Source organism: Arvicola amphibius, chromosome 8, assembly GCF_903992535.2.
Source record: "Arvicola amphibius chromosome 8, mArvAmp1.2, whole genome shotgun sequence".
In the NCBI taxonomy this organism is placed as follows: domain Eukaryota; kingdom Metazoa; phylum Chordata; class Mammalia; order Rodentia; family Cricetidae; genus Arvicola; species Arvicola amphibius.
In genome coordinates, this window is record NC_052054.1 from 126364992 (window position 1) to 126390826 (window position 25835).

At 43.9% G+C, this 25835-nt stretch overlaps 2 protein-coding genes across 3 annotated transcripts; both read left to right on the forward strand.

Annotated features, from left to right (window-relative positions):
* The first annotated feature begins 9678 nt into the window (after positions 1-9678).
* On the forward strand, positions 9679-11389 carry LOC119821011 (gamma-crystallin C). Of its 2 annotated transcripts, none has more exons than XM_038339808.1 (3): positions 9679-9687; positions 9780-10022; positions 11114-11389. In XM_038339808.1, exons 1-3 carry the CDS (start codon positions 9679-9681, stop codon positions 11387-11389), a joined length of 528 nt encoding a protein of 175 aa, XP_038195736.1. The 2 variants fall into 2 exon arrangements, with proteins under 2 accessions (XP_038195736.1, XP_038195737.1); XM_038339809.1 differs by having other exon boundaries at positions 11117-11389.
* A 7308-nt stretch (positions 11390-18697) lies between these two features.
* LOC119821008 (gamma-crystallin D) lies at positions 18698-20318 on the forward strand. Its single transcript, XM_038339803.1, has 3 exons — positions 18698-18706; positions 18794-19036; positions 20046-20318. The coding sequence occupies exons 1-3, from the start codon at positions 18698-18700 to the stop codon at positions 20316-20318; spliced, it is 525 nt and encodes a 174-aa protein (XP_038195731.1).
* The last annotated feature ends 5517 nt before the right edge of the window (positions 20319-25835 follow it).

The following is a 25835-nucleotide window of genomic DNA, read 5'->3' on the forward strand; positions in this document are numbered from 1 at the left end:
GGCCTTTCATTCTCTGCTTTTTTTTTCTTTAGAACTGAATAAAATATGTAGCTTGTGATTCTGGCACCACAAGAAGAGTCCTGCCTTCCTTTCAATCTCTTAAGCATTCCTGAGCAAAAACAGCACCAAACCAAACATGATAATCTTTCCAATATGGGAAGCATCTCTTATATAAAGCAGAATAATGTTCTTGGTATAACTACATTCTCTAATGACAAAATGTGCAGAATTGAAGAAAACTTTAAATTATCAAGAAAAGTCATACTGGGCTGGTGACATGGTTTAGCAGGTAAAGATGCCTGTTCCCAAGTCTGGTGTCCTGGCTTTGATCTCCAAGACCCATTCAGCAGAAGGAGAGTGGTCAATTTTCCCAAGAGTTGTTCTTTGACTCACACAGTCTTCATACATAAAATTAATAAATAAAAATGTAATAAAGGAGAGATGTCTCAGTGGTTAAAAGCATTTGTTGTTCCAGAGGACCCAAGTTTGACTCCCAGTGCCTTCATGAAGGCTCATAGGAGTCTGATACTCCAGTCCTGGAGGATTTGGTGCCCTCTTCTGGCCTCTACCAGTACCACACATACACAGTGTGCTGACATACATGTGGGCAAAACACCCATGCATACAAAAAAATAAATAAAATAAAAGTAATATAACAAAGAAACTTAAAGATAGGCCTAATTATTACCAGTACTACAAAAAACCTGGTGGGTTTTTTTTGGGGGGGAGGGTTGTTTGTTTGTCTGTTGTTTCTTTGGTTGGTTGGTTGGATTTCAAGGAAGAGTTTCTATGTATAACAGCTCGGGCTGTCATGTGACTTGCTTTGTAGACCAAGCTGGCCTCAGACTCACAGACATACATCTGCCTCTGCCTCTCAAGTACTGAGATTAAAAGTGTGTGCCACCACCACCTGGTTAAAACCTGGGTTTTCTTATGAGTCCTGGAAAAGAGTTTACTGAGTAAAAAAAATCATCGAAAATAGACTACAGTTGTTATTAAATGTGGTCATAGGGTTATTTTTTATACAGTTTATAAATAAATCTGATGAGTTCCGGTCAAAATTCATCAAATTATCCCATCTTTGAGAGCTAGTGAATTGGCTCAAATGTCGTCTTGCCCAGAGTAGAAACTTCATATGTTCCCTTCTCCCCACACAGATGCAAGCAATGTCTCCAGGGAAGGAATGAGCGCTGTGCCTTTCCCATGAGCCCCAGTGCCTAGCGCGGGGCAGATCATAACTCCCTCCCAGTGAGCACTGCTTTCCCTCCGGGCCACACTGACTCCTGGCCTACCTCTCACTTACGGCTTTGACACACACAACTGTTTTTGTTATAGAGGTTCTGGGACCGTGGGTGTAAGTTTATTTTAGAAAAGCACAATTATAGAAATTTAACACTAGGCGACCCTGGTTTTGTGGATGCAGCTCAGTGTAGAGAATTTGTCTAACATGTAAGGCCATGGATTCCATTCATAATATCAGAAAAAAAAAACAAAAATTAGATGACACTACTTTAGGTGGTTTGTGCATATCAGCAAACACGTCTGCTCGTGTCTCTTCCTCGATCCTCTCTTCCTGGTACTTATCCATGTACACATGGCTATTTATTTCTTTTGGGGTCTTCTTTCATTCCATGTCTTTAGGACCTCATGTTCTAAGTAATGAATAAACACAGTAAGCATATAATCTGCACATAAATTGGGTCACTTTTGGGAGTTAAGGAATTTCCTATTAATAATTATTAATAATTCTTGTCAAAGCCGAACTGTTCTGAAAAACTGGGGCATATGATCAGCTTTTATATGAATATATATTTGGCAAGATAAAATGTAGGGATAGTCATATTTGGTTTTAACTGTTCCTAAACCCCAAGTTCTTTAACCTTTAACCTCTCAGCGCCAGTTGAACCCTTGGACTCCACTTCCTGAGATAAATTCAATTCTCTGTTCAGCAATGGCAACTTATCAAACAAGAGCTAGATGTGCAAAAGCTGCTGGCTGTTGACTTTTGCACTTTTTGCATGGAAGGCAGAAAATCACACTTGAGCAATGGAAATTATTCTTAAACACCTGAACTGGAAATGAAAAAAAAAGAGTACCCTAGGGCTCTCTCTCTCTCTCTCTCTCTCTCTCTCTCTCTCTTGAGGGTGGTGGTGATAGTTTGAAACAGGGTCTTTCTACATAGCCCTGGATTTCCTGGAACTCACTATGTAGACCAGGCTGTCCTCAAACTCATAGAGCTCTGCCTGCCTTTACACAACACTCCCCGCCCCCACGGTGCAGAGATTATAGGCATGTGCCGTCATGCCCAGCTTCCCGAGTCTTTTTCATTGTTCTTGAAAATCCTCTGCTCTCATCCGTGAAATACCGAAGAGAAAGATGCTGTCCCCAGCATAAAGATAAAGTCACCAGTGGAGAGTGGCTTGGGAAAAGTACTATACCCAAACCAGCTTCTAATGCCACCAGCTACTCACTCCCTCCTTCCTGTGTTTAAAATTAAGACCTAGGTTAATATAAAGCAGACAGCTTGAGACAATTCTAGTGTCGACCTATATATTCTGCACTCTAGATGCCTACAGACCCTAGTTTCTAACGCTAAGTCCTACTTCAAATCTTTTTGCGTGTTTGTAGTTTTGTTTTTTTGAGGCAGGATTTCTCTGTGGAACAGTTCTGGCTGTCCTGGAACTGGCTCTGTAGACCAGGCTAGCCTCCGACTCAAAGAGATCCATCTGCCTCTGCCTCCGGAGTGCTGGGATTACTATCCTAGGAGTGCACCGTCACTGTCCTGCTCTGCTTTAAATCTTTGTCTTCCCTCTTTCCCCCTTCGACTCTAAGCCTTCTTGGACTAACCACCTTACATAAGGGGCACCAAACAGTGAAAACGGCGTTCTACTGCAGGTAGGAGTGCCAGCAGCTGTTGCTCTGTCCCGAGAAAGCGTTCTCAGTGTAAGAGCTCGCCCAAGTTTGCCTGTCCTGCTGCCATGGAGTTAGGTCCTGGTGGAAGTGCACATCCTTTTCTCCCACCTCCAGGCATCAGTCATAGCAAACGGAACAGCCACAATCACCTGCGATGAATTGCCAAGAGGAAATTATTTGCAGTTGTGGACAAGGGGGGCGCTGTTAGTGGCTGGTGTCCTAAGCAGTCTCTTTGTTTGGGACAGTTTTGTCTATGTGGTCACCATACACATAACTTCTGCTTATTGAACCAAGCACCCATGCTACATTAATGGAAATAGAAATAGAAAGGCAGGTGGCAGAACCAACTTCTCAGTGGACTTCAGACACTAACAAACCTTAGCTTTGGATTGCTTGATAATGTCGAAACAATAACCTGCCATTTCAGATGGCATTAAAAATAGACAATTAAAATTACTAAGGGACGGGACAGGGGCAGGGCTTTGGGGTGCAGGATTCCTGTTTTCTCTCTTTTAATTATTTATCTTTACTGTTCTATTGGCCTGTTAAGTCTATAAAGCCCAAGGTGTGGTCAGCCACAGACTGAAGTTCACACACAATGAACTTTGATGTGAGCATGCATGCCCATGTAGTCTGGGTATGTGAAATAGGTCCTGGAAATTATCGACACACTGAATTCCAGACTAGAGAATAGCAGGCATTCATTTAGTTTCATTTATGTTCCAATTCCTCCAGCCAATTAACCAGAACAAGGTGAGAAAAATGTGGAAGAGTCCTGGTCCTGCAAGACTCTCCATGTCTGCTTTTGAGAAACCATGGTCTAAATAAAGCCATGGAAACATGATAATTACTTTTGGACATGGCACTTGGGTCAGCCCAGGTCAGGCATGGTAGTACCTGTACTCCCAATACTGAGGGGGGGGGGAGGGCAGGGCAGAGGCAGACAGATATTTTTGAGTTTGAGGTCAGTCTGATCTACACAGCAAGTTCCATCTCAAAACAAAAGCAAGCAAACAAACTTAGTAAACCAGAAGATTAGGAAATATTCTAGAAAGTTTTTTACAGTGGAATTGATTGAGCTGAGCCTTGAAGAAGAGAAAACTCGTTTGGATGAACAGTAAGAGAATTGGTGTAGTAATGTAATTAATGTCCAGTGTGACTGGACAAACACTGTGGCAAAAGAGAGGTTAGGTTTGGTGTGCCAGTGAGGAACCAGTGGTGTGTTTCAAGGCCATGAGCACATGGATTGCTATGTGTCCAATATCATTAGTCTAACATGCTGGTATAGAACAGTAGGGAATGGAGAAAGGCAAGATTGGACAGAGTCAGAAGGCAACTAAGGCCCACATAAAGTATGATGAAATCTCCAAGCAAGGCATTGAGGGGCTTGTAGGGGCAGGAAAGAGAAAGAGCTAGAAGCAGGAGAAAGTCAAGACTATGCTCTTCAGAGAGAATACTGAAATTTGGCCGGGGCACTTTCTGGTTCATCTGAAGCTTGTCTTGTCTTGCAAGTACTGAACTTTATGTGATGGAATCTCCACCTGGTCCTCTCTTTATGTGCACATGAACTTTACAGAACAAGGAAGAGGACTTCATAGCAAACAGTGTTTCTACTTCAGCGTTAAAGAGACTCTTAGTGGTAAGACCCTATTGCAGAAGTTACCACAGGCTCTAGTCCCAAGACACAGAGAAATCAGACTAGAATTGGGCTGAAAGCTTCCTCTCTGCTGACTAGCCCTCAGTGGTAGAAGGTATAAGGCCCCTGGGGGAAAATAGTCATCAATAGTTTTATCCAGCTGTGGGCCCTGAGTGTCACACTACCAGCAAGCAGGTCAAGCAAGATGTCCCCACTACTACAATAGAGGCACACAGTTGGGGAAACCAACCACTCTCTAGTTGGATATGAAGCTTTCTCCATAGGAGAGAATCATGCAAATCCAATTAAGAGCCTATGGCTGAGGCTGATAGAGGTCTTAGTGGGGACAGTACTGCTCTTATTTCACTAAATGTGCCCATCAAATTGCCTTCTAAATAACTACTATGTATATACATTGATTATTGCTATCAGCTTTGACCAGAGAAGTTTTTTTGTTTTGTTTTTTTGTTTTTCAGTAGGCTGTGGAAATTGCAAAGATTCATAACTGGTCAATATGATATAATTAAGAGATAGTCAATTGTTCAGTCATAAACTGAACGTCTATATCAGCTCAATCACTCAAGGCTCAGGAAACATCACAGAAGAAGGGGCAGAGAGAATACAAAGCTAGAGGAAGAAGAAGAGTTGTGTTGGACACCAGCTGCCAGGGACAGCACAGCCACTGCCCTCCTGAACTCACAGTAGGTGTGGTTACCTGCACAAAGCTGGCTTGCTATCATCCTGTGAGGGCGTTGGGAGGAGATCACCAGGTTCTACTCCTCCCTGAGAACTTGTACATTGGTAATGGATGCTGGTGGAGGAAGAGGCATTTTCTTCAGCAGTGCAACTCCTGGAAACCCTTCACCCATGCTTCTGGAAACACCCAAACATAACTCACTGAATCATCAAAAACAACATCAAACAAGAAAAGGCCCTGAAAGCATTAGACAGACTAGTTAAGAAGAAGAAGGGGGGAAGAGGGTGAGTAGGAGTGGAAGGGAGATAAAAGAGTGTAATGGGGGTGAATGTGACCAAAATGCAATATATACACACATATGAAAAAGTCACAATGAAACTCATGATGTTTAATTTGTGTATTCTAGTAAAGACAGTAAAGGAATCTTAGTAAATTGTTGGAAAGACCTTATGTGGGGATTTTCTTAAGAAAAAAAATACAGAGATGGGCCAGGCAGGGTGGTGCAATCTGTAATTCCAGTACTTCAGAGTGTAAGATAGGAAGAGAATGAGTTCAAGGTCAGTTCACAATACATGTAGAATTTATATCCAGACTGGGTTATATGGAAAGACTATGCATTAAAAGAATTTTTTAGTGAAAAAATTTAAGCAAAAAGAAGGTTTATGAAATATGAAGTTATAATTTCTGTTATTTTATTTATTATTAATAATTTTAATTAGTATACCACAGAATAGATTTCATTGTTGTAGGCAGAGACTGCTCATTTATTTCCCAGCTGCCCAGACCTAAAATAATTACACAGAAACTATGTTCATTATAATACTGCTTGGCCAATAGCTTATGCTTCTTATTAAGTAATTCTTACATCTTAAATTAAACCATTCCTATTATTTTATATTTTACCACAAGGCTCATAGTTTACCAGTAAGATTCCAGGCATCTATCTCCTTTTGTAGCTAAATGGTGTCTCCCTGGCTCCACCAATTCTCTCTCTCTCTCTCTCTCTCTCTCTCTCTCTCTCTCTCTCTCTCTCTCTCTCTCTCTCTCTCTCTCCATCTCTGTTTGAATTTCCCTCTGTCTTTAGTCTGTTAAGTCATTAGCGAAAAGCAGCTTCTTTATTAACCAATGGCAATGAAACATAATCAGAGCATACAGAGGGGATCCCACATCACACTGTGACATTTTTCACACCTGTACAATATTGCATCATTGTACTTATATCATGACCTTACCAATATCCCTCCTACCCACCCCAACTGATCCTAAACCCTTATGCTACCATCATTTTTGTGAGTCTGGCTGAATTTACTTAATACGATGATCTCTGGTTTCATCCATTTCAAGCAACATCATTTCATTCTTCCTTCCTTCTGAATAAAATTCCCTTGAGTAGACAGACGTACCATGTTTTCTTCATCCACTCACCTGCTGAAAGGCACTTAAGCTGCCTCCATACCTTGGCTATTCATTCCTTCTTCTCTCTACATAGCCCTGGTTCCTGGAACTTCTTATTTAGAGCAGGTTAGTCTTGAACTCACAGAGATCCACCTGTCTCTGCCCAGTTCTGGGATTAAAGGCATTCACTACCACTCCCAGACCCTGAGATAGGATTCCTTTTCCTTCTTTTTTCCTTCCTTCCTTATTTCTTTTTTATGGTTATGGTGGGCTTAGTAGAAAATGGCCCCCAAAGGGAGTGGCACTATTAGAAGGTGTGGCCTTGTTGGAGGAACTGTGTCCCTGTGGGGCTGGGCACTGAGGTCTCTTTTGCTCAAGCTTCCCTCAGTCTGACAGTCAGTTTACTTCCTGTTGCCTCTGAGTCAAGATGTAGGACTCTCAGCTCCAGCACCATATGTGCCTGCATGCCACCATGCTCCCCACCATCATGATATGAACTGAACCTCTCAAACTGTAAGTGAGCTCCTCAATTGAATGTTTTCATTTATAAGAGTTGCTGTGGTCATATTGTCTCTTTACAGCAATTAAAGCCAAAAAACACCTGACTAAGATGTTTCTTTTTTATTTTTTATGTGCATTAGTGTTTTTTACGTGTATATGTGCTTGCATTTATGTCTGTGTGAGGGCGTTGGATCCCCTGTAACTAGAGCTACAGACAGTTGTGACTGCTATGTAAATGCTGGGGATTGAGCCGGTTCCAGGAACTAGGGTTATGTAGAGAGAAGGAGGACCGAATAGTCAAGGTATGGAAGCCGCTTAAGTGAGCTTTAGCAGAGGAGTGGAAGAAGAAAGTATGGTACGCCTGCCTACTTAAGGAAGTTTTATTCAGAAGGACAGAAGAATTGAACCAGCAGTCAGTGCTCTTAACTACTGAGCCATCTCTCCAGTCCCCTGACAAGATTTCTAATGTCTTTTCCAAGTCTCATCCTTTTCAGCCACAAAATGGCTCTATGGAAGTAAAGATTTCAGAAACCCTTGAGAACACTGAACATCTCTGGTCAGTTAATAGGCTGGCATCCTCAATGATGCCTCTCCAACACTATTGTCAATGTCACTAGTATTCCCAGTGTTCATTTGCATCAAGCAGTGTGCCAAAGGCGTTATATACACAATCTCCTTTACGAATGCTAATGTCTGCTAGCTCAACTGCCTGCCGGTGACCAGTTAAGTTTACGACTTGTTGCTTGCAGGGAGAACACACACACTGAGGAAATAAGGTCGTTTTCAGAGAGCTAACAACAGAAAAGTTGTGGCTAGGATGTGTGCCTTGGTTGTGTGGTTTGAGGAAGCTCGAAAAAAGTGGAAGTCTGTGTGGAGAATCTCAGTGGGCTACCACTAACCTAGCATGAATAAGGCCTTGGGTTCAATCCCCACCACTGCCACACACAGGCAGAGTCAGAGTGGAATGGAGGGGAAAAGAGAGGGGAAACTGGGGGGAAGCTCAGAGTTGGCATTACACATCTATAACCACAGCACCAAGGTGTCTGAGACAGGACGATTGCAGTATGCTCAAAGCTTATAGGCTACATGGTGGGACCCTGTGGGGTGGTGGGGAGGAAGAGAGGGAGGAAGATTGTAGAGATCAGGGTGGATCTGTATCACTGGCTATATTGTTAACCCTTTCCCATGTTGGAGGGATGCTAGAACAAAGACAACTCTGTAAATAAAGAAGTAACAGTGTTGGGACACAGGGGTAGTGTGGGGTGTGTGTGTGCGCGTGTGTGTGTGTGTGTGCGGCGTGTGTGTGTGGTGTGTGTGTATGTGTGTGTGCGCATGTGTGCCAGTGTGCATGTGTGTATGATGTATGTGTGCGTGTGTGCAGGTGTGTATGATGTGTGTGCAAGTGTGTATGATGTGTGTGTGTGCGCGTGTGTTAGTTCATTAGCAGAACTCTATCTAGCATCCATGAGATATGATATTTGATTCACAAAACTGCTAGAAAGCACTTGAAAGAAGTGGGTGGTCCTTTGGGTTGAGAAAGGTGGTGTCCAGCATGCTGTGGGTGGCATGTTGGCTTTAGATTCGTCCTTGTGTGGACAAAATCACTCTGAGTAACCTTATCTGAGGGTACTTATCTAATAGGCGAATAGCGGGTTCTGGGTAGAGGTGCCCGGGTCGCCGAATGATGGAGGATGCCCTTCCTTCCTCCTCATTTGTTTGCTTTGCTTCGTTCTCTTCTTTCCTTCTCATCATTCAATCTCCCACAAGACGATTTCTCTGAGGTGTGATCTGTGGTGTCCTTGCAGCCTGGGTTCAAATCTCACTCTTTCCTAGGAAATTCTAGAACTTTCCCTGGCCTTGGAAATGAGAAAGCAATTCAGACATCCTTGTCAGTCTTGGATCTTAGGGCTATAGGCTCCTTTCCCTTTGTTCTTAGCACAAGCTGATTGCAGGGGGCTGATTTTGAGTCACACCGTGTACCATCACCAAAGGGAAAGTTAGTGGTTAGGTCCTGAGCATTGGTTCAACATGTCGAGAAGAACAAAGATCAGGATCTAGATTTGCGTCCTGTATGAACCAGCAAATCCTGTAAAGAAAGTCAGTTGGAAGGAGAAATAACGTTGGCAAATCTCTGGCGTACTGAGAAACTGGCCAACATTTGCAGTATTCGCAGAATTCCAACCTTCTCAGCTTAGAGGGTGCTTCTACAAATGCACAGGCTTCTCCCAGACTTACCAAGTTTAATGAAATCAAAATGTCAGGACATAGACTTCAGGTCAAAAGTTCAGGCTGACTTGCTGATAAATTTAAAAAACAGTAAGAATCCAAATAAAACAGCACCCAGCAGCTCATCCAGGGCAGCACTGGAACACTCCAGAGAACCAGGCGAATCCACAATCACGGCCACTGAATGCAGCATGTAAAACCCCCTCAGCCCGGGGCCCCTTTTGTGCTGTTCCGCTAACGCAGCAGCCCTCCTGCTATATAGACCCGCCGCTCTCTGGCTCGACACTGAACTCACCACGGTCAGTCAGCCATGGGGAAGGTGAGCAGAACGCAAACTAAACAAAATGTCAGAGGGACCCGCCTTAACACAAGGAGAAAATTATCTCATCCATAACTGCTCTTCCTTTACAGATCACCTTCTACGAGGACCGCGGTTTCCAGGGCCGCTGCTATGAGTGCAGCACCGACTGCCCCAACCTGCAGACCTACTTCAGCCGCTGCAACTCCATCCGAGTGGACAGTGGCTGCTGGATGCTCTATGAGCGCCCCAACTACCAGGGCCACCAGTACTTTCTGAGGCGTGGGGACTACCCTGACTACCAGCAGTGGATGGGCCTCAGCGACTCTGTCCGTTCCTGCCGCCTCATCCCCCACGTGAGTCCTGGTTGACTTCTTTTCTTCATTTCTTGCTTCCCAAGAGTCCTCACAATTTTACTGATGTGGGGTCCAGAGAGAAAGTTTTTTTCTGTAGAAGTACCTAAGGGTTAAGTGGGTTTTAAGTGCCCGCCTACACTCACAGGGACACAGGCAGGAAGACAGAATTATAAGAATCTATGTAGAAAAAAATCCACTTTATCATTGTTACCATTAGGTTAATCAAAAGTTGTCTCAATGAATGCAGTCTTATGCTGGAATATAAAACAAAATTTGTAAGTGAAACTCTGGTTAGTCACAAGAAGGCATTATACCCATCAGACTGATTTTTATCTATAAAGGAGTTTCTGATAAGAGAGTTAATTATACTTTACTGGGGAGTAGCAAACATAGAAAAGTCTGGTGATCAAACACTGTGTAAAGGCAGAAACCAATTCTGGAATTTCCTTAGTTTTGAAAGTCAGCTAAACCCCTCTGTTAAGTGGGTATGTAAATTAACTCTCCACAGAGGACTTTGATTTTTCTGAACTCTACTTTAGCCAGGCACAGGGATAACCTGTAATCCTAGCATCCAGGAAGCAAGGCTGAAGGATATTGAGTTTGAAGGCAGTCTAGGGAATTATAAACTAGGGGAAACGGGGCTTTTTGGCACAAAGTAAGTTTTACTAATGTATGAAATTCTCCAAAACCAAAAAATGAAGTAAAAAAAAAATCCTATTTTAATGATGGACACACACACATATAAACATATGTAAAACTAAAAAACTACTAATCAATATACATTATTTGTATTTCCTCCAGCACACAGCTTAAAACAAACACAGGGAATTGGAAGTTAAGATATTCGAATTTTTGCCTCAAATCTTGATTCAATATCTTAAAAATTCCACCTCTTAGTTGAAAAACAGAAACGGGGTATGTAGGAGCTGGCCACGCCAGCCGGTCTGTCAGTACACGGCTCTCCTGAATCTCAGAGGCCCCATTTCACACCAACAGCCTCCTGTCTCAGCCAGCCAATCTCTTCCGCTGTTTGCTCGGGTGAGTTCTGGACAAGACTCCACGGCCTTTCTCTAATCTTTCTGTGTCCTAAGCAGACGGGCTCCCACAGAATGCGGCTGTATGAGAGAGAAGACCACAAAGGCCTCATGATGGAGCTGAATGAAGATTGTGCCTGCATCCAGGACCGCTTCCACCTCAGTGAGGTGCGCTCTCTGCACGTGCTGGAAGGCTGCTGGGTCCTCTATGAGATGCCCAACTACCGAGGACGGCAGTACCTGCTCAGACCTCAAGAGTACCGGCGCTTCCACGACTGGGGCGCCTTAGATGCTAAGGCAGGCTCTTTGCGGAGGGTGGTAGATTTATACTGAAACAGGTTAACACTACCATTTTCTCATTTTGGAACCTAATAAAGTATTTAGTCTGTATTGTTGGCAAACCCTGACTTCTGCTATTCTTTCATTGTGTGCGAAACCACCCGCCTGCAAATGCTTCCTGTTTAAAGGTTGAGATGACAATGGGGAAGTTAAGGTGTTCAAGAACTTTTAAATTGTGTAAGTTTGAACATGTCTTAGATGGCTGGGATGTATGTATGTACCTCAGTGACAGGGCTTTGTATCTGGTGGGGGAGGGTATACCTGTTGGGGGAGCGTATACTTGAGGCGGGAGGGTATACCTGCATGAGGGAAAAAGGACAGATCAAGCCAAAGGCACACACCAGTGTAACTACTATAGAGAAGGCAGTTAGCCGAGGCCCTCGAAAAACAATATAGTCAACGTTTTCTTCTAATCCCAGAAGTGGTTGGAGCCTTATTTGACAAACAGCTTTTCCAAATTCTTTAGGGAATTTTGTTTACTGTCGAGCACAGTATTACTAACCTACGGCTAGGGCTGCCACCATCCTTGCAATGCTAAAACTCCCTTCTTTCTGAAACCACTCCCAGTGAGAAAGATTCTCAGCCAGTGCCACCCAAGCTAAACAATCCTCCTCCGTTAAGACTCACCTCCTGCTGGGTGGTGGTGGTGCATTCCTTTAATCCAGCAGGCAGAGGCAGGTAGATCTCCGAATTGGAGGCCAGCCTGGTCTACAGAGTGAGTTTCAGGACAGCCAGGACTACACAGAGAAGCCCTGTTTTGTTCAAGAGAGAGACTCTTCACGACTCATTCTGTTTTGACTGTATCAGGTACTTTGCTATTCCTGTGGTAAGACAGTGTGGCCAAAGGCGATTAAGGAAAGAAAGAACCGTAAGTTTATAGTTGCAGAGGGGGAGTCCATAGTGCAGCATGGCATAGCAGCAGGCCAGAGCGGAAAGCCGAGAGAGCATTTCTTCAACTGCAAACCCAAACAAAGGGAGCAAACTGGAGCAGGGCCACGTGTGCAAACTCTCAAAGCCCAGCCCCAGTGAATTTTCCCTAATCTGTTCTGTAGGGACCAAGTGTGCACATTCATGAGAAGATTTCTTATTAAACCACAGCCATTAAAGCTAACCAGCAGAGCCGCTCAGAGCCTTCACACTTCACAAATTCTATCAATATAAAAGTAAAAAGACCCTATAATTGATGATCTCTGTTTACACTTGGTGGGCACCCTTCTGGGGAATTCTTACCTTATTCACAGAGCTGAAATCAGATAATACATATTCATTCACAATGTTTGTTTGTTTACAAGATAGGATCTCGCTACGTTGCTCATGCCAGCCTCGAACTCTCAGTCCTTCTAACTTCAGCTTGCAGGTGTGTATCCCTGTGTAAGGTTGTGTGTTGTGTTTAAAATGTGATACAATATGGAGTTATATTTAGGTCAATATCTTATTCTGTTTTACAGCTTAGTGGTGTACATTGTTTGGAGGTTTCCTAAATTCCTACATCTTTTCTCATTTGGTTATTGGGCTTTTATACACAAAGGTACAAACACATCATTATACATGGACTTCTACGTTGATATGCTATAATTTCAGGAGAGTAGAGATCCAGAAGGAGACTGACTGTTCCTAGTGAAAGTTGTTTATTGCTTTTTAATTTTATTTCTATGGACTGCCCAGTGATTAGCTATTGAGATAGAATCTTTACTGTATATTGATCACCTATCATGGGATTGCTATATGTAGTGTTGGGGATTAAAAAAAAAACACTAAAAAAACCTCTCTACTACCAGAGTTAGATATAGAAAGACTGTAAACACTGTTTCAAATGGTAAGATGTGATCACTTTTTAAGTGAATTACTAGATCTGGGTATGGTGGCGCCACTATAATCCCATAATCCTGCAATGTGAAGCAAGACAATCACAGCAAGTTTGAAGCCATCCTGGGCTGCGTAATGAGTTCCAGGCAAGCCTAGGCTATACATTGAGACCCTCACAACAAACAAGCAAATAAATGTCAAATGCCAAGTAACATATACTTTTATTTGGGTACTTTTAATTCCATTGTACTTTCAGAATCATCCCATGACAAAGTTCTAGGGAAAACACAGTCATAACTATTTGCATATTTCTGCTGCAGTTTTATATTATCCTTAGCATTTTGGATATAGAAAATGTTTGCTGAGCAAAAAATACTTGTGTAACACTTCTTTACCCGTTTCTTTGTCACTTTCTTGTTTTCCAGTCTAGAGAAACATCCCAAATAGGAACAGTTTCCAGAGAGTAGGAAACACTCTGTCCTTGCTCCAGGAACCAGACAGAAACCAGAAGATTGCATTCTAGACACAAAACATCCTGCCTTCACCATCTGCCTGCAGGACAGGGAACAAGAAGGCGGACCCATTCTCTCCCCCACTGCTGCCGCTTTGCTATTCCCCACTCCCTCTCTGTCCCTCCAACCCCTGCCTATGGGCTCCTCTATTCCCATCTCCAAACCAGTGGGATACAAGCAGAATATCTCCCAATACTCCTCTGTTGTTTGGAAATAAACCTTATCAATGACTCAGCGCAGCCTTGTGCTAATGGTATTTAGGTTCACATATCACTCTTTGAAGGAATAAACTTCAGAAGTGCTTTTTAAATGTCCCATTTTCTCTCACACCAAGTTACAATGAGCTTGCCACTTCTTTCCAGTTCCAAGAGAGCAGCCTGGAGAAGCCAGACTCCCATGACTTTCATAGCCAATTGATGGCTCTCCTGGTGAATCACACATCTCGGCAGAAGGTCTGAGCATAAGAATGGCAACGCAGAGTTGATGGTGACGGTGGCACACAGGAAGGAAGGTGTCCAATGACACTACTACGTTTAAGGTGAAATGCCATGCAAAGCAAGGAAATAAGCTGTTTATGGAAGGGGCACACGTGTATGTGTGTGTGTGTGTGCAGGTGTGCATGTGCGTGCATGCGTGTGCACATGTTTGAGTTATGTGTGTGCATGTGTGTCTACTGTGTATGCACGCCTGTGTGTTTGTGTGTGTGCATGTGTGTCTGTGAGTGTGTGTGCACGTGTGTATGCGCACATGTGTGTGCATGCACATGTGTGCATCCCTTAGCCCTGGATGATCTTAAACTCAGCAATCCCCTTTGCTTCTGTTTCCCAAGTGCTGGGATTATCAGCATAAGGGAGAACATTATTTTGAAGTCTTTTTTAAAAAGCTGTGTCCTGTCAGAAGCCTCTATCCTAGACAAATTAAGTCTGTAGAGGACAATAAAACACTATTTAACACACCAGGTTCTCACAGCTAGTCAGCAGAATCAATGCCTCCCCAGCGCAGTAGGCCAAAGGTCCTTAACTTGGTATTATTCCTAACATGGAGAAATGCATTTCTGAAACGATTCTGAGGTTTAACTTGGAAACCTTACACGCAGATAAATTACCCCAATGTTTATCCTATTTAACTTTACATTCTTGAAACTAAGCAGTTCTCAGCCTTTCAGGTTTACCATACCAACTTTCTCCAAATGGAACCAACACAGTAGCGCCATTTTGTTTTGTTTGTTGTTGACTAAGCAAAGATATTAAAACAAAAACAAAATTAAAACTAATCACTCAGTATTCTTATACTGTTTGTGAAACGTTTACAAGAGGACATTTTAACCTCCATAAATATGAAGTCCCTAATAAGGTGTGCTCCTGTCCATGTTCCCACGCTGGGCAGCTGCACCTGATTCATAGTTTTCTTAATGGGTCAAAGCAACAGATTTTGAGACAGGATCTCTATGTTACCCTGATTGGCCTGGACCACACTGGCCTCAAACAGAGATCTGCCTTCCTCTGTCTCCCAGGTACCCTTAGCTCTCAGATATCATTACAACAAGAGTTTGAAAACTCTTTCATGGAGTTGCAAGCTGGTAACTTCAGCTGCCAAGCAGATGACATAAATATCTGAGGGGAAAAGGGTTTTTTTTTTTTTTTAAAAAAAAAAAAACAGGGAATAATTGGGGATAAAAATAAAAACTATAAAAACTATTGAATGAGCCTGCTCCAGCACAGGCCATTCCAGCCAGAAGAGACCAGTGCCTCATCCCATTGTCTTTAGAGGCTTCATCCAGCAGTAATGGAAGCAGAAGCAAAGACCCACAACCAAACGTTAGGCAGAATCCCACAGACAAGGACTGTACAAGCCAGAGGGGTCAAGGACACCAGGAGAACAAAGACCATAGAATCAACTAAGCAGGACTCATAGGGGCTCACAGAGACTGAAGCGGCAGCCATGGAGCCTGAATATGTCTGACCTAGATTCTCTGCATATATATTATGACTGTGTAGCTTGATATTCTTGTGGGCCTTCCAGCAGTGGCGTGTCTCTGACTCTTGCTTTCCTTTTCTCCTGCTGAGTTGGCTCCTCCAGCCTTGATCTGAGGGCTTGTGCCTAGTCTTCTTGTAACTTGTGCTGTTTTCCATTGATATCTCTGGGAGGCCTGCTCTTTTCTGAAGGGAAATGGAGGATGACAAGTGGAAGAGGGGGAGAAGGAAGTGGGGACTGGGAAAAGTGAAGGGAGGGGAAACTGTTGTCAGATGTATCTTATGGGAGAACAAAGTTAAATAAATGAATAAGAGAAACCCTTGACTCTAAACAAAACAACCGCAAAAAGAATGCGAAAAAATTTAAATTTATATAAAATTATAAAAAGTATAAACAGTGGTGGCAAATACCTTTAATCCCAGCACTAAGGAAGCAGAGGCACGAGGATCTCTATGAGTCTGAGGACAGCCTGGTCTACAGATTGAGTTCCAGGACAGCCAGGGCTATTACACAGAGAAGGCCTGTCTTGAGAAACAAAACAAAACAAAAAATTATGGACCGATTCAAAACATTACACCATCCCTCTAAATGCCACAGCAAAGGACATCGGCTTCCACAGCCCTCAAGGTGCCAGTTCTCACCTCCAGGCTAATCTGAAAACTGAGGAGACTCCCAGTCCACAGACTCCACAGTAACCTGTGGAGTGTCCTCCAACCCACAGACTCCACAGTAACCCCCTGTGTGCTCCAGTCCACAGACTCCACAGTAACCCCCTGTGAGCTCCAGTCCATAGACTCCACAGTAACCCCCTGTGAGCTCCAGTTCACAGACTCCACAGTAACCCCCAAGTCCACAGACTCCACAGTAAACCCCTGTGTCCTCTCTCCCCAGGAAAATACCTTAGCATCGTGGAGCCTGAAAAAAATGGGAGAAAGAAACCCCACGAAATGATGTACATCACATTTTTCTCTCCACCCCAGTGAAGCAAGACTCAGACTGATGAAATACGTTAATCTCTCAGAACAGCTGTTTTCACATCCTTCAACTGCCTGTGAACCAGCATCTGCACGAACTGCAGAGATTATCCTAGCTTGGGATGCTGTCTTCTACCATCGCTCAGAGAAATAGGGTTGATCATGGGTCGCTTCCAGGATTAGAGGGCTCCTGAACCAATGATACCTGCTCACCTCCAGCTCCCCGTTCCTTGGCAGCCCAGTCACCCCCGGCAGCTTGCCAAGAGCTCTGTGTTTTAAGGATCTCACACCTGACACATGTTCACTCACACACTGTGTTCAACAGCATGCAGGCATATAACCTTGTCACTCATGGAACTTCCTGTAAGAATTTAAACAGAGTCACAACTTGGCCCACCCATTAGCTTTTCTGCTCTATAAGAAGTCTGAGGTGTTGCCCTTGTCTGTTCAGTCCTAGGTTAAAATAAAGCCTCCACAATGATCAATAAAATCTCCTTATTTGGGCCCCGAAGATGTGTTCTAAACGTAATTTTATATCAACAAAAGCAGTGGTCTCCTCCCCCCGACACGCGCATGTCCCCTTGTGCTCCTTCCTCCCTGATCCATCCCGTCCAAACTCTTTGGTACTCTGAGTAATAGTTTTCTCCTACTTTACAGTTTTTGCCAATCAACATTTCCCCCGCCCAGAGCCCAAGACTGAGAACTCCGACAAATGTAACACTGCTCTCAATTTGTGTTTTATTATTGAAATGTTCCAATCATAATGACTGTCTGTATGAGGTGCCCTGCCTACCTGTTTTCAGCTTTTCTAGACAAGTTTGTACCATGTGTCTATGTGTGATCAGAAAGCCAGAAACCAGAAAATAATAATTGAATTCATCATATTGCACATAGCTGGGGCTTCAGCTCCTAAGCACCAGCTGACTGAGCCAAAGGCAAGGCCAAGTGCTTCTGTGGGCGAAGGAAGTGTGAGCAATTCTGTGGTCATGAAAGGAGCTAGGCATCAGCATCTTCCACTCCGCTGCTCCTTCTGCCCCATCTGACTTCTCCAAGCCAATAAAGCCCCAGGAAAGTCTTCCTAGAGTCCCTGCTTCCTGCAGCATCCCAGCCCTGGCTCCTCTACGTCTTTATCTCTGTGTCAGAAACTCTGTTTACCCTCTCTCTCTCACAGAACAAAGGCATCGCCAAGATCCCGCCAGAGCTGTGTACGGTGGAGTCTAAGGTCTGATGAGTTTTGTGCTTAGCTGGATTTGGTTTTCTCACTTCCTCAGATTCAGACTTTTCTTTTTAGCTCTAAGGTTAAACAACTTAAAACTATTTTTCTATTCGGTTGCGAACCACACATTGCTAAAATGGTCTACTTGACCTCCAGCGTGCAACAAAGTCACAAACAGTACTGAAGACAGTGTTTGCTTGTTTAGAATTTTGGTTTGCTTTGTTTTTTCACAGTGAAAGTGTAAAATTCTGGCAATTCCCTTGATAAAATTGTCCCAATTTCTTACAACCTTTAATTCTAAAAGTCTCCAAAGGACATGAAATTTTCAACCTTCAGTTGAGTCTATTCCTGTCCTATTATTAATCCATGTTGGGGGTTGAGCATCCACAAGCAGTAAGTATAGCAGGTCTTACACAACTTAAATTTACCACATTAAGACACACTCTGCTCCCGACTTACATGGTTTTGTTTTGTCTAACTATACAAAAAAAGAGTGTGGTCTATCTATGAAATGGCTGAAGCCCTGCTTCTATTATTAAATACACAATGTGCCAAATTACTTTTTTTTTTTCAAACAATCTCAATAGCATCAGCTAGCGATAGCAACCCGAACGCTCCCGAGTGAATAGGACGGAAACCCACAATGAGTCCCGTGGGCTATGACAGCAAAGAGAAAATAGGAGAACATGAGAGTGCCCTGCCTCCCGCGAAGCCCTATTGTGTTGTTCCTGCCAACACAGCAGACCTCCTGCTATATAGACCCTGCTCCCAGCCCTACACACCCAACAGCACCGTCCCATCTGAACCGCCAACACCAGCCATGGGGAAGGTGAGCCCAGGGCACCCAGGGCCTGGGGAGGGACCAGCCCTCGGGTCCATGCCACAGCAGACCTCTGAGCCTTGCCTTGTCTTCCAGATCACCTTCTATGAGGACCGCGGCTTCCAGGGCCGCCACTATGAGTGCAGCAGTGACCACTCCAACCTGCAGCCCTACTTCAGCCGCTGCAACTCTGTGCGCGTGGACAGTGGCTGCTGGATGCTCTATGAGCAGCCCAACTTCGCAGGCTGCCAGTACTTCCTGAGGCGTGGGGACTACCCTGACTACCAGCAGTGGATGGGCCTCAGCGACTCCGTCCGCTCCTGCCGCCTCATTCCTCATGTGAGTCTATATTCTGATCAAAACTGAGTACCCTAATTGCAGGTTAGATATAGGGCTGAGTCTTTAGGTTAAAAAAAAAATCCATAAAAGCCAGAATGGATTAGTTTATAGCCCAACCCTCCAACACAAACACCGAAGAGCAAAGTGTTACCTAGTTACAAATTGGTCCATACATATTTGCGCAGTAGGACGGCATTGGCAGCATGGGGGATGTATGAAATCTGTGTCCTGTCTTGTGATCATTTAGGATGAACCAATATAAAGATTAAATGCTTATACTATATGATGGTTACTGAACACAGAAGTAATATATCCAAACCCGCTTTCTTCTTTTTGTACCCTCTTTGTGTCTCTGGGGTTTCCTCCATCTTCCCTCGACCCAGACCAACACAGATGCTTTACAGCTGCGCCACATCGACTTCTTGTGTGTTTTAAAATGCTGTCGGTTATGAATGATTAGCTCTTGCCTTTAGTGATTTTGTATCCCCACTTTGTCCCTCGTTGTATTTATAAATTATTATCTGAGCATTCTGAGGCTTTAGATATTTAATATATTAACGTATTCTAGTATAAGAACAGGCCCCTCAAATGACAAACCTCAACAACAAGCTGTTAAGGCCAGGATTTCGCTGTGAGGCTTGCTTTACGGTGTGCTGTGCAGGAAGTGGTCGCACCCTGGTAGTGTCTGTGATATCTGTGAGGCTTGCTTTACGGTGTGCTGTGCAGGAGGTTGTTCCACCCTGGTAGTGTCTGTGATATCTGTGAGGCTTGCTTTACGGTATGCTGTGCAGGAGCTGATCCCACCCTGGCAGTATCTAAACTCATTCCCATCTCCTTTTCCTTCCATTTGCTCATAACTTTCTGACCTTAGAACATCACCGAATCTGGCCGCATTGTGACAAGTTTATAAGGAGCTTGGGCTCCTTATAAACTGGCTCAAGGCCAGTGAGGCCATCCTAAGGCTAAGAATGATTTCACCGCTGCTGTTCTCTGTTTCTGGGCCTGCCAGGCTGGTTCTCACAGGATCAGACTGTACGAGAGGGAAGACTACAGAGGCCAGACGGTAGAGTTCACTGAGGACTGCCCCTCTCTCCAAGACCGATCCCACCTCAATGAGATCCACTCCCTGAACGTGCTGGAAGGTTGCTGGGTCCTCTACGAGATGCCCAACTACCGGGGGCGGCAGTACCTGCTGAGGCCCGGGGAGTACAGGCGCTACCATGACTGGGGCGCCGTGAATGCCAGGGTGGGCTCTCTGCGGAGAGTCATGGACTTTTATTGAGTTGGTTTTTTACTCTACCCTTTCTCCATCTGGAAGTTAATAAAGTATTTTCTGTGTGTTCCTGGCACTGATTCGCTTCTCTTTTTCTTATCTCCTGTTTGTTTATGTTTATTGGTTCAAAACAGGGTCTCAGTATATATCCCCTGCTAGCCTCAAACTTGTGTGTGTATATGTATGAGTGTGCATGTGTGGTTTGTGTATGCGCACATACAGCCCATATAGAGAGAACTTGGAGGTTAACCTGGCTGTTAGTTGTGAGCTATCTACTTTGGGTCCCTTTGCAACAGGCCTGTGCTGGCCTGGCCTAATGCATAGGCCAGAATCACTGGCCTAGGGGCCCAGACAGATTCCTCTCTGATGCCATGATGCTTAGATTACAAGTGCCAGTCATCAGGCCAGGATTTTCACATGGGTCTGGGCATCAAACTCAGACCCTCATGATCGCAAACCAAGTGCTATGTGGACTGAGCATCTCTCTGGTTCAAACTTGAGATGCTTTTGATTCAGCCTACACTGCAGTGATGACAGATGTGCCACCACCCTCCCGGCACATTAGCTTACTTAAATGTGAATGCATACCACACACACACACACACACACACTGCAAATAGCAACCACAGTGTGTGATCCATGAGTAACAAATTCTCACAGTAGAGGTACATGTTCACATGAAGAGAACTTTACAGTTTATAAAACATCTGTATGGCTGGAGAGCTGCCTCAGAGGATAAGGGCACTTTTGAGGATCCAGGTCAAGTTGCCAGCACCAATATGGTAGCTCACAGCTGTCTGTAACTCCAGTTTCAGAGGACATAATACCCTTTTCTGACATAGGCAGACACACGTTATATATACATATATGCAGGCAAAACACTCATATAAAGTAAAAGCTTTTAAAATCTTTTTAAAAGTAAAAATAAAACACATTCATAGCACGTTTTCATTTGAGTCTCCAGCCTGTGAAAAACATGTTAACTTCATTGATGGGAGTAGAAGCAGATTCAGAGTCCCACGGGCAAACCTTAGGAGGAGCTGGTGAGTCCTGCAGAGGAGGGGAAGGAAGAACTGGAGGAACCAAAGGGATCAGGGACACCAATAGGACACAACCCGCAGGACCAACTAAATGGGACTTGTGGGAGTTTGCAGAGATCAGGGAGTCTGGAAATAGTTATGACTGAGTAGCTCAGTGTTCTTGTGGGACTTCTAACAGTGGGAGCAAGGGCTGTCTCTGACTCCTTTGCCTATTTGTGGGACCCTTTTCTTCCTACTGGGTGCCTTGTCCAGCCTTGATGTGATGGCATGTGCCTGGTCTCACAGTAGCTCATTAAGCCTTGTGTGGTAGATGTTGTCCCTGCGAGGCCTGCTCCTGTCTGCAGAGAGGTGGAAAGAGGGTAGATCTGCGGAAGAGGGGAAAGAGGGGTGGGCAGACTAGGCGGATGAAAAGAACGGGAAACTTTGATGGAGATAAGTGAGAGAAAAATTAAAAACAAAAAGAAACAAAAACATGATGCTTCTGTCCAGATGGTTAGAAATCTCCTCTATGTTCAGTTTCTTTGAGGAGTGACCATCTGGAAATCAAGATTCAAAGAAGGTGTCCTGATTTGAAATTAGGTTTCTAAGATTGGGCACCATAAGGGCCTCTCTCTCTCTCTCTCTCTCTCTCTCTTTCTGTCTCTCTCCATACCTCCCTCTCTGTCTCTCTGTCTCTCTCTCCATACCTCCCTCTCTGTCTCTCTATCTCTGTCTCTGTCTCTCTGTCTCTCTCCATCCCTCCCTCTCTGTCTCTCTGTCTCTGTCTCTCTGTCTCTGTCTCTCTCCTTTTCTGTTTAACTGGGTGTTTTGGCTGCATGTATATCTGTGCACCACTTGATGGTTGATGCCCACAGGGGCTGTTGGGCTCCCCGGAACTTGAGTTACAGACAACTGTGGGTCGCCATGTGGGTACTGGATATAGAACCAGATTCCTCGGGAAGAGCAGTCAGGTCTCTTAACTAGAGAGCCATCTCTCCAACCCTTTCAAAGCACTTCTGATACCCCCAAAAGTGGTATAAAAAGGAGGAGTTTGCAAATCTCTTCCAGACTCCCTTTCTGCTGTGGTGGCCACCTGATACCAAAGTGGCCAAGGACAAATAATTAGAGGAACATACAGAGTAGAGGGAGAACCTCCACTTGCCCAGCCGAAAGGGCAGATGCTCTAGTAATAGGCCCCATTACTTCAATCACCTTACACCAAGAAGGTGGTACTCAGGAAGGAAAGGACATATAAAGTTCAGAGATGCTGACCTCGGTGTTCTCAAAGCTCTGAATCAACACCAACAACCCTTACCTTGAGATTTCTTATAATGGGGGCAAAACAGAACCGCGTGAACATAAACCCCAGAAGTGGGGGCCCCGTCCTTGTTAGTTCACTGTACATGTGTAGCTCACACAGAATAAAAATTGTTTGGTTTTTTTTCCAAAAATTACTGGTTTTCATTATGGAATCATGGAGATTCACGTCAAAGTAATGACAACACAGACTTCAGGTCCTTACCATGGGATTAGTGCAAACAACCAATCAAGAATTGAATTTAAGTACATGGATAATTGATAGCTTCATCCCCCCTGTGTAGACATGCACAAAGTCATACATGCTTATACAATCTTGTACATACACAACATGTGTTAGCACGCTATGCACAAGGCTCTAGGAAGCTAAGACCTCATTCACTTATGTTGACACTCCCCTTGCCTCTTGTTTTTACGACCTTCTCTTCTATTGTACTGCTGTGGCCATTGCTAGAGTTTTTAGAAAGAAACCTACTTGTAAGTGCTTAAACACTAATCTGTTTGTATCTTTTATCTCCCCACAGGATGGAGCTAAAGTCTGGTACCATGCACTTGGTCAAAAGTCTTGGGTTTTGGCCCTTGGAGGTCATAGGTCCTAGTTAGAAAACTCCTACTGTTGCTTTTGCTAAATTGATATGATGTGCCTATCAGATTGCCTTCTAAATAATTATCTTTAATCCCCTATATTAGTGTTACTACCAGCTTTGGTCAGGAGAGTTTCTTTTTGCAATGGGCAGCAGTAGCTGCAGAGAGAGATGCATGACTGGTCAAAACCCAGAAAATAAAAGTGACTATTGAGTGTTCAGCCATAAATGGTACCTCTATATGACACTGCCCAAGGCTCAGGGATCATTGTGAACAAAACTGTAAGAGTCTGGGGATGCGGTGAAGTCTGCAGGAACAATGTCTTCCCATCACAGCCATGTGTCTTAGTTAAATTCCTGTCAATATGATAAAACACCAAGTAACAAGGCAACTTAGGAAAAAAAGTGTTTAATTTGGTTTATGGTTTCAGAGGGTCAGAGTCTGTGATGGCAGACTGAGGGAACTGAGAGCTCTCATCATGTATGTGTGTGTGTGTGTGAGAGAGAGAGAGAGAGAGAGAGAGAGACAGAGAGACAGAGAGACAGAGAGACAGAGACAGACAGAGAGACAGAGACAGACAGACAGATAGAGAGCACAATGGGTATCACATGAGTCTTTTGAAACCTCAAAGTCACACCTAGTGACGTACTTTCTCCACACGGCAAAATCTCTGAATCCTTCTCAAACAATTCAGCCAACTGGGGACCAAGTGTTCAAATATATGAGCCTCTGAGGACCGTTATCATTCAACCACCATGCATGACACTTTTGAACTCACAGCTTTGAATCCCTGCAGGAGACCTGCATAAGATCAATATCCTGTCCAGGAATTGGGAGGGGTCCAAGAGAGTCACTAAAGGTTGTTGAGGGATAGAGAAATTTCTTCATTGCTGTGACCACTAGTAAGGTGCTTGTGTTCCTTTCCAAAGCCTTTTGCCCAACCTTAATGAAACTTTGATAACTCATTGGTTTGTTGTGGGGGGGGGGGAGAGGAGGAGAAGAAAGGAAAGTAGACCAGGGCCAGACTATCTGGGAAGAAGATGAACTATATACATCTACAAAAATATCATAATTAAATCCATTATTATGTATAGTTAATAAATGATAATTAAAAAGAAAAACGTTTCAAGAGTCAAAAAAGGCCTAAAAGAACTAAAACAACAACAGATTTACGCTGTTTCTCCACTAACCATAACAAAAATTCTTGTTTCTCTGAGAAACTAGCCCCAACCCAGCAGTTTATCTTTTATTACCTAACCGCAGTCACCCTTGCTCTCACCTCCACACACAACAAATGACTCCACAGCTCTTTACCCTTCCTCAGACCTTCCTCACCTGTCTGTGAGCTGCTGCTCCTCCACCTCGTCTTCAAGGCAGCTCAAAGTACCCTAATCCCAAAGCCAGAATGAGATCAGAGTTGGCCAGGCTGTTTTAGACTCAAGAGCAAAACCAAGTCCACGTTAAACAGACAAGCAAGGTGGAAACCAGTTACTTCAGCAGCTAGAAGTCCTGGGATAGCACCAGAATTGAGGATAGTTGATCCATCAGGCTGACAAGAACAGCCTCAGGCTGTTAACCTTAACCAGCACCTGTATCATCCTGGAGCTGGCATCCTTGGTAACTAAAGGTGACTGTAAGATGCAGCGAGAAAGGATGAATGAAGGAGAACACCAAGAGCAGTCTTTAGCCGCAGTCACTACTCTGCCTGGAGTGCACATCCCCACGTCTAAAGAGGACCTAAAACACCATCAGATTCTTGAGAGTGGCGTAAAGAAACCAGAAAAGAGCAAGCAAATGACGACAGAGAGAGGAAACACAAGGTGTGCAAAACACCAACTGAGAAGAAAATTTAAAATATCAATGTTATTATTTTTATAATATTAAAAGAAATTTACTTCTTAACACTTATTAATTCTCTTATAATCCTTGGAATTGACAAGCTACCAGGGACGGAACTACAGCTGACACATTCACACCCCCTTAGCTGTAGAGAACGCTATGAGGAGCTGGAGGCATAGCTCAGCGTCTATGAACACTTCCTGCTCCAGCCTGGTCTACAGAGTTGTAGTAGGAGGCTGTTTGTTTCCACCTACTCAGCCCCAAAATAATCACACAGAAACCACATTAATTAAATTGCTGCTTGGCCCATTAGCTCTAGTTTCTTATTGGCTAACTCTTATATTAATTTAATCCATTTCTATTAATCTGTGTATTGCCACAAGGCTGTGGCTTACCAGGTAAAGTTCCAGAGAGAGAGAGAGAGAGAGAGAGACAGACAGACAGACAGACAGAGAGAGAGAGACAGGATATTAGATCAGGGTATTGTTTTGAAAAGTAAAAGAGCGGAATTGCTGTGGGATAATGCTTTTGTACACAGTAAAGATTTGTCACTTAATAAAAATAATATGTTGATTGGTTTAACAAAATGTTGATTGGCCAGTAGCCAGGTAAGAAGTATAGGTTGATCAACCAGACTAAGAGCATTCTGGGGAGAGGAAAGGCAGAGATGCAGTCACCAGACAGATGTAGAAGAAGCAAGATGAGAATGCCTCACTGAGAAAAGATACCAAGCCACATGGCTAAACATAGACAAGAATTTTGGGTT

Coding starts and splice junctions, on each gene's coding strand:
- LOC119821011 (XM_038339808.1), top strand. Junction 10,023..11,113: donor CCTGCCGCCTCATCCCCCAC/GTGAGTCCTGGT, acceptor CTGTGTCCTAAG/CAGACGGGCTCCCACAGAAT.
- LOC119821008 (XM_038339803.1), top strand. Junction 19,037..20,045: donor CCTGCCGCCTCATTCCTCAT/GTGAGTCTATAT, acceptor TGGGCCTGCCAG/GCTGGTTCTCACAGGATCAG.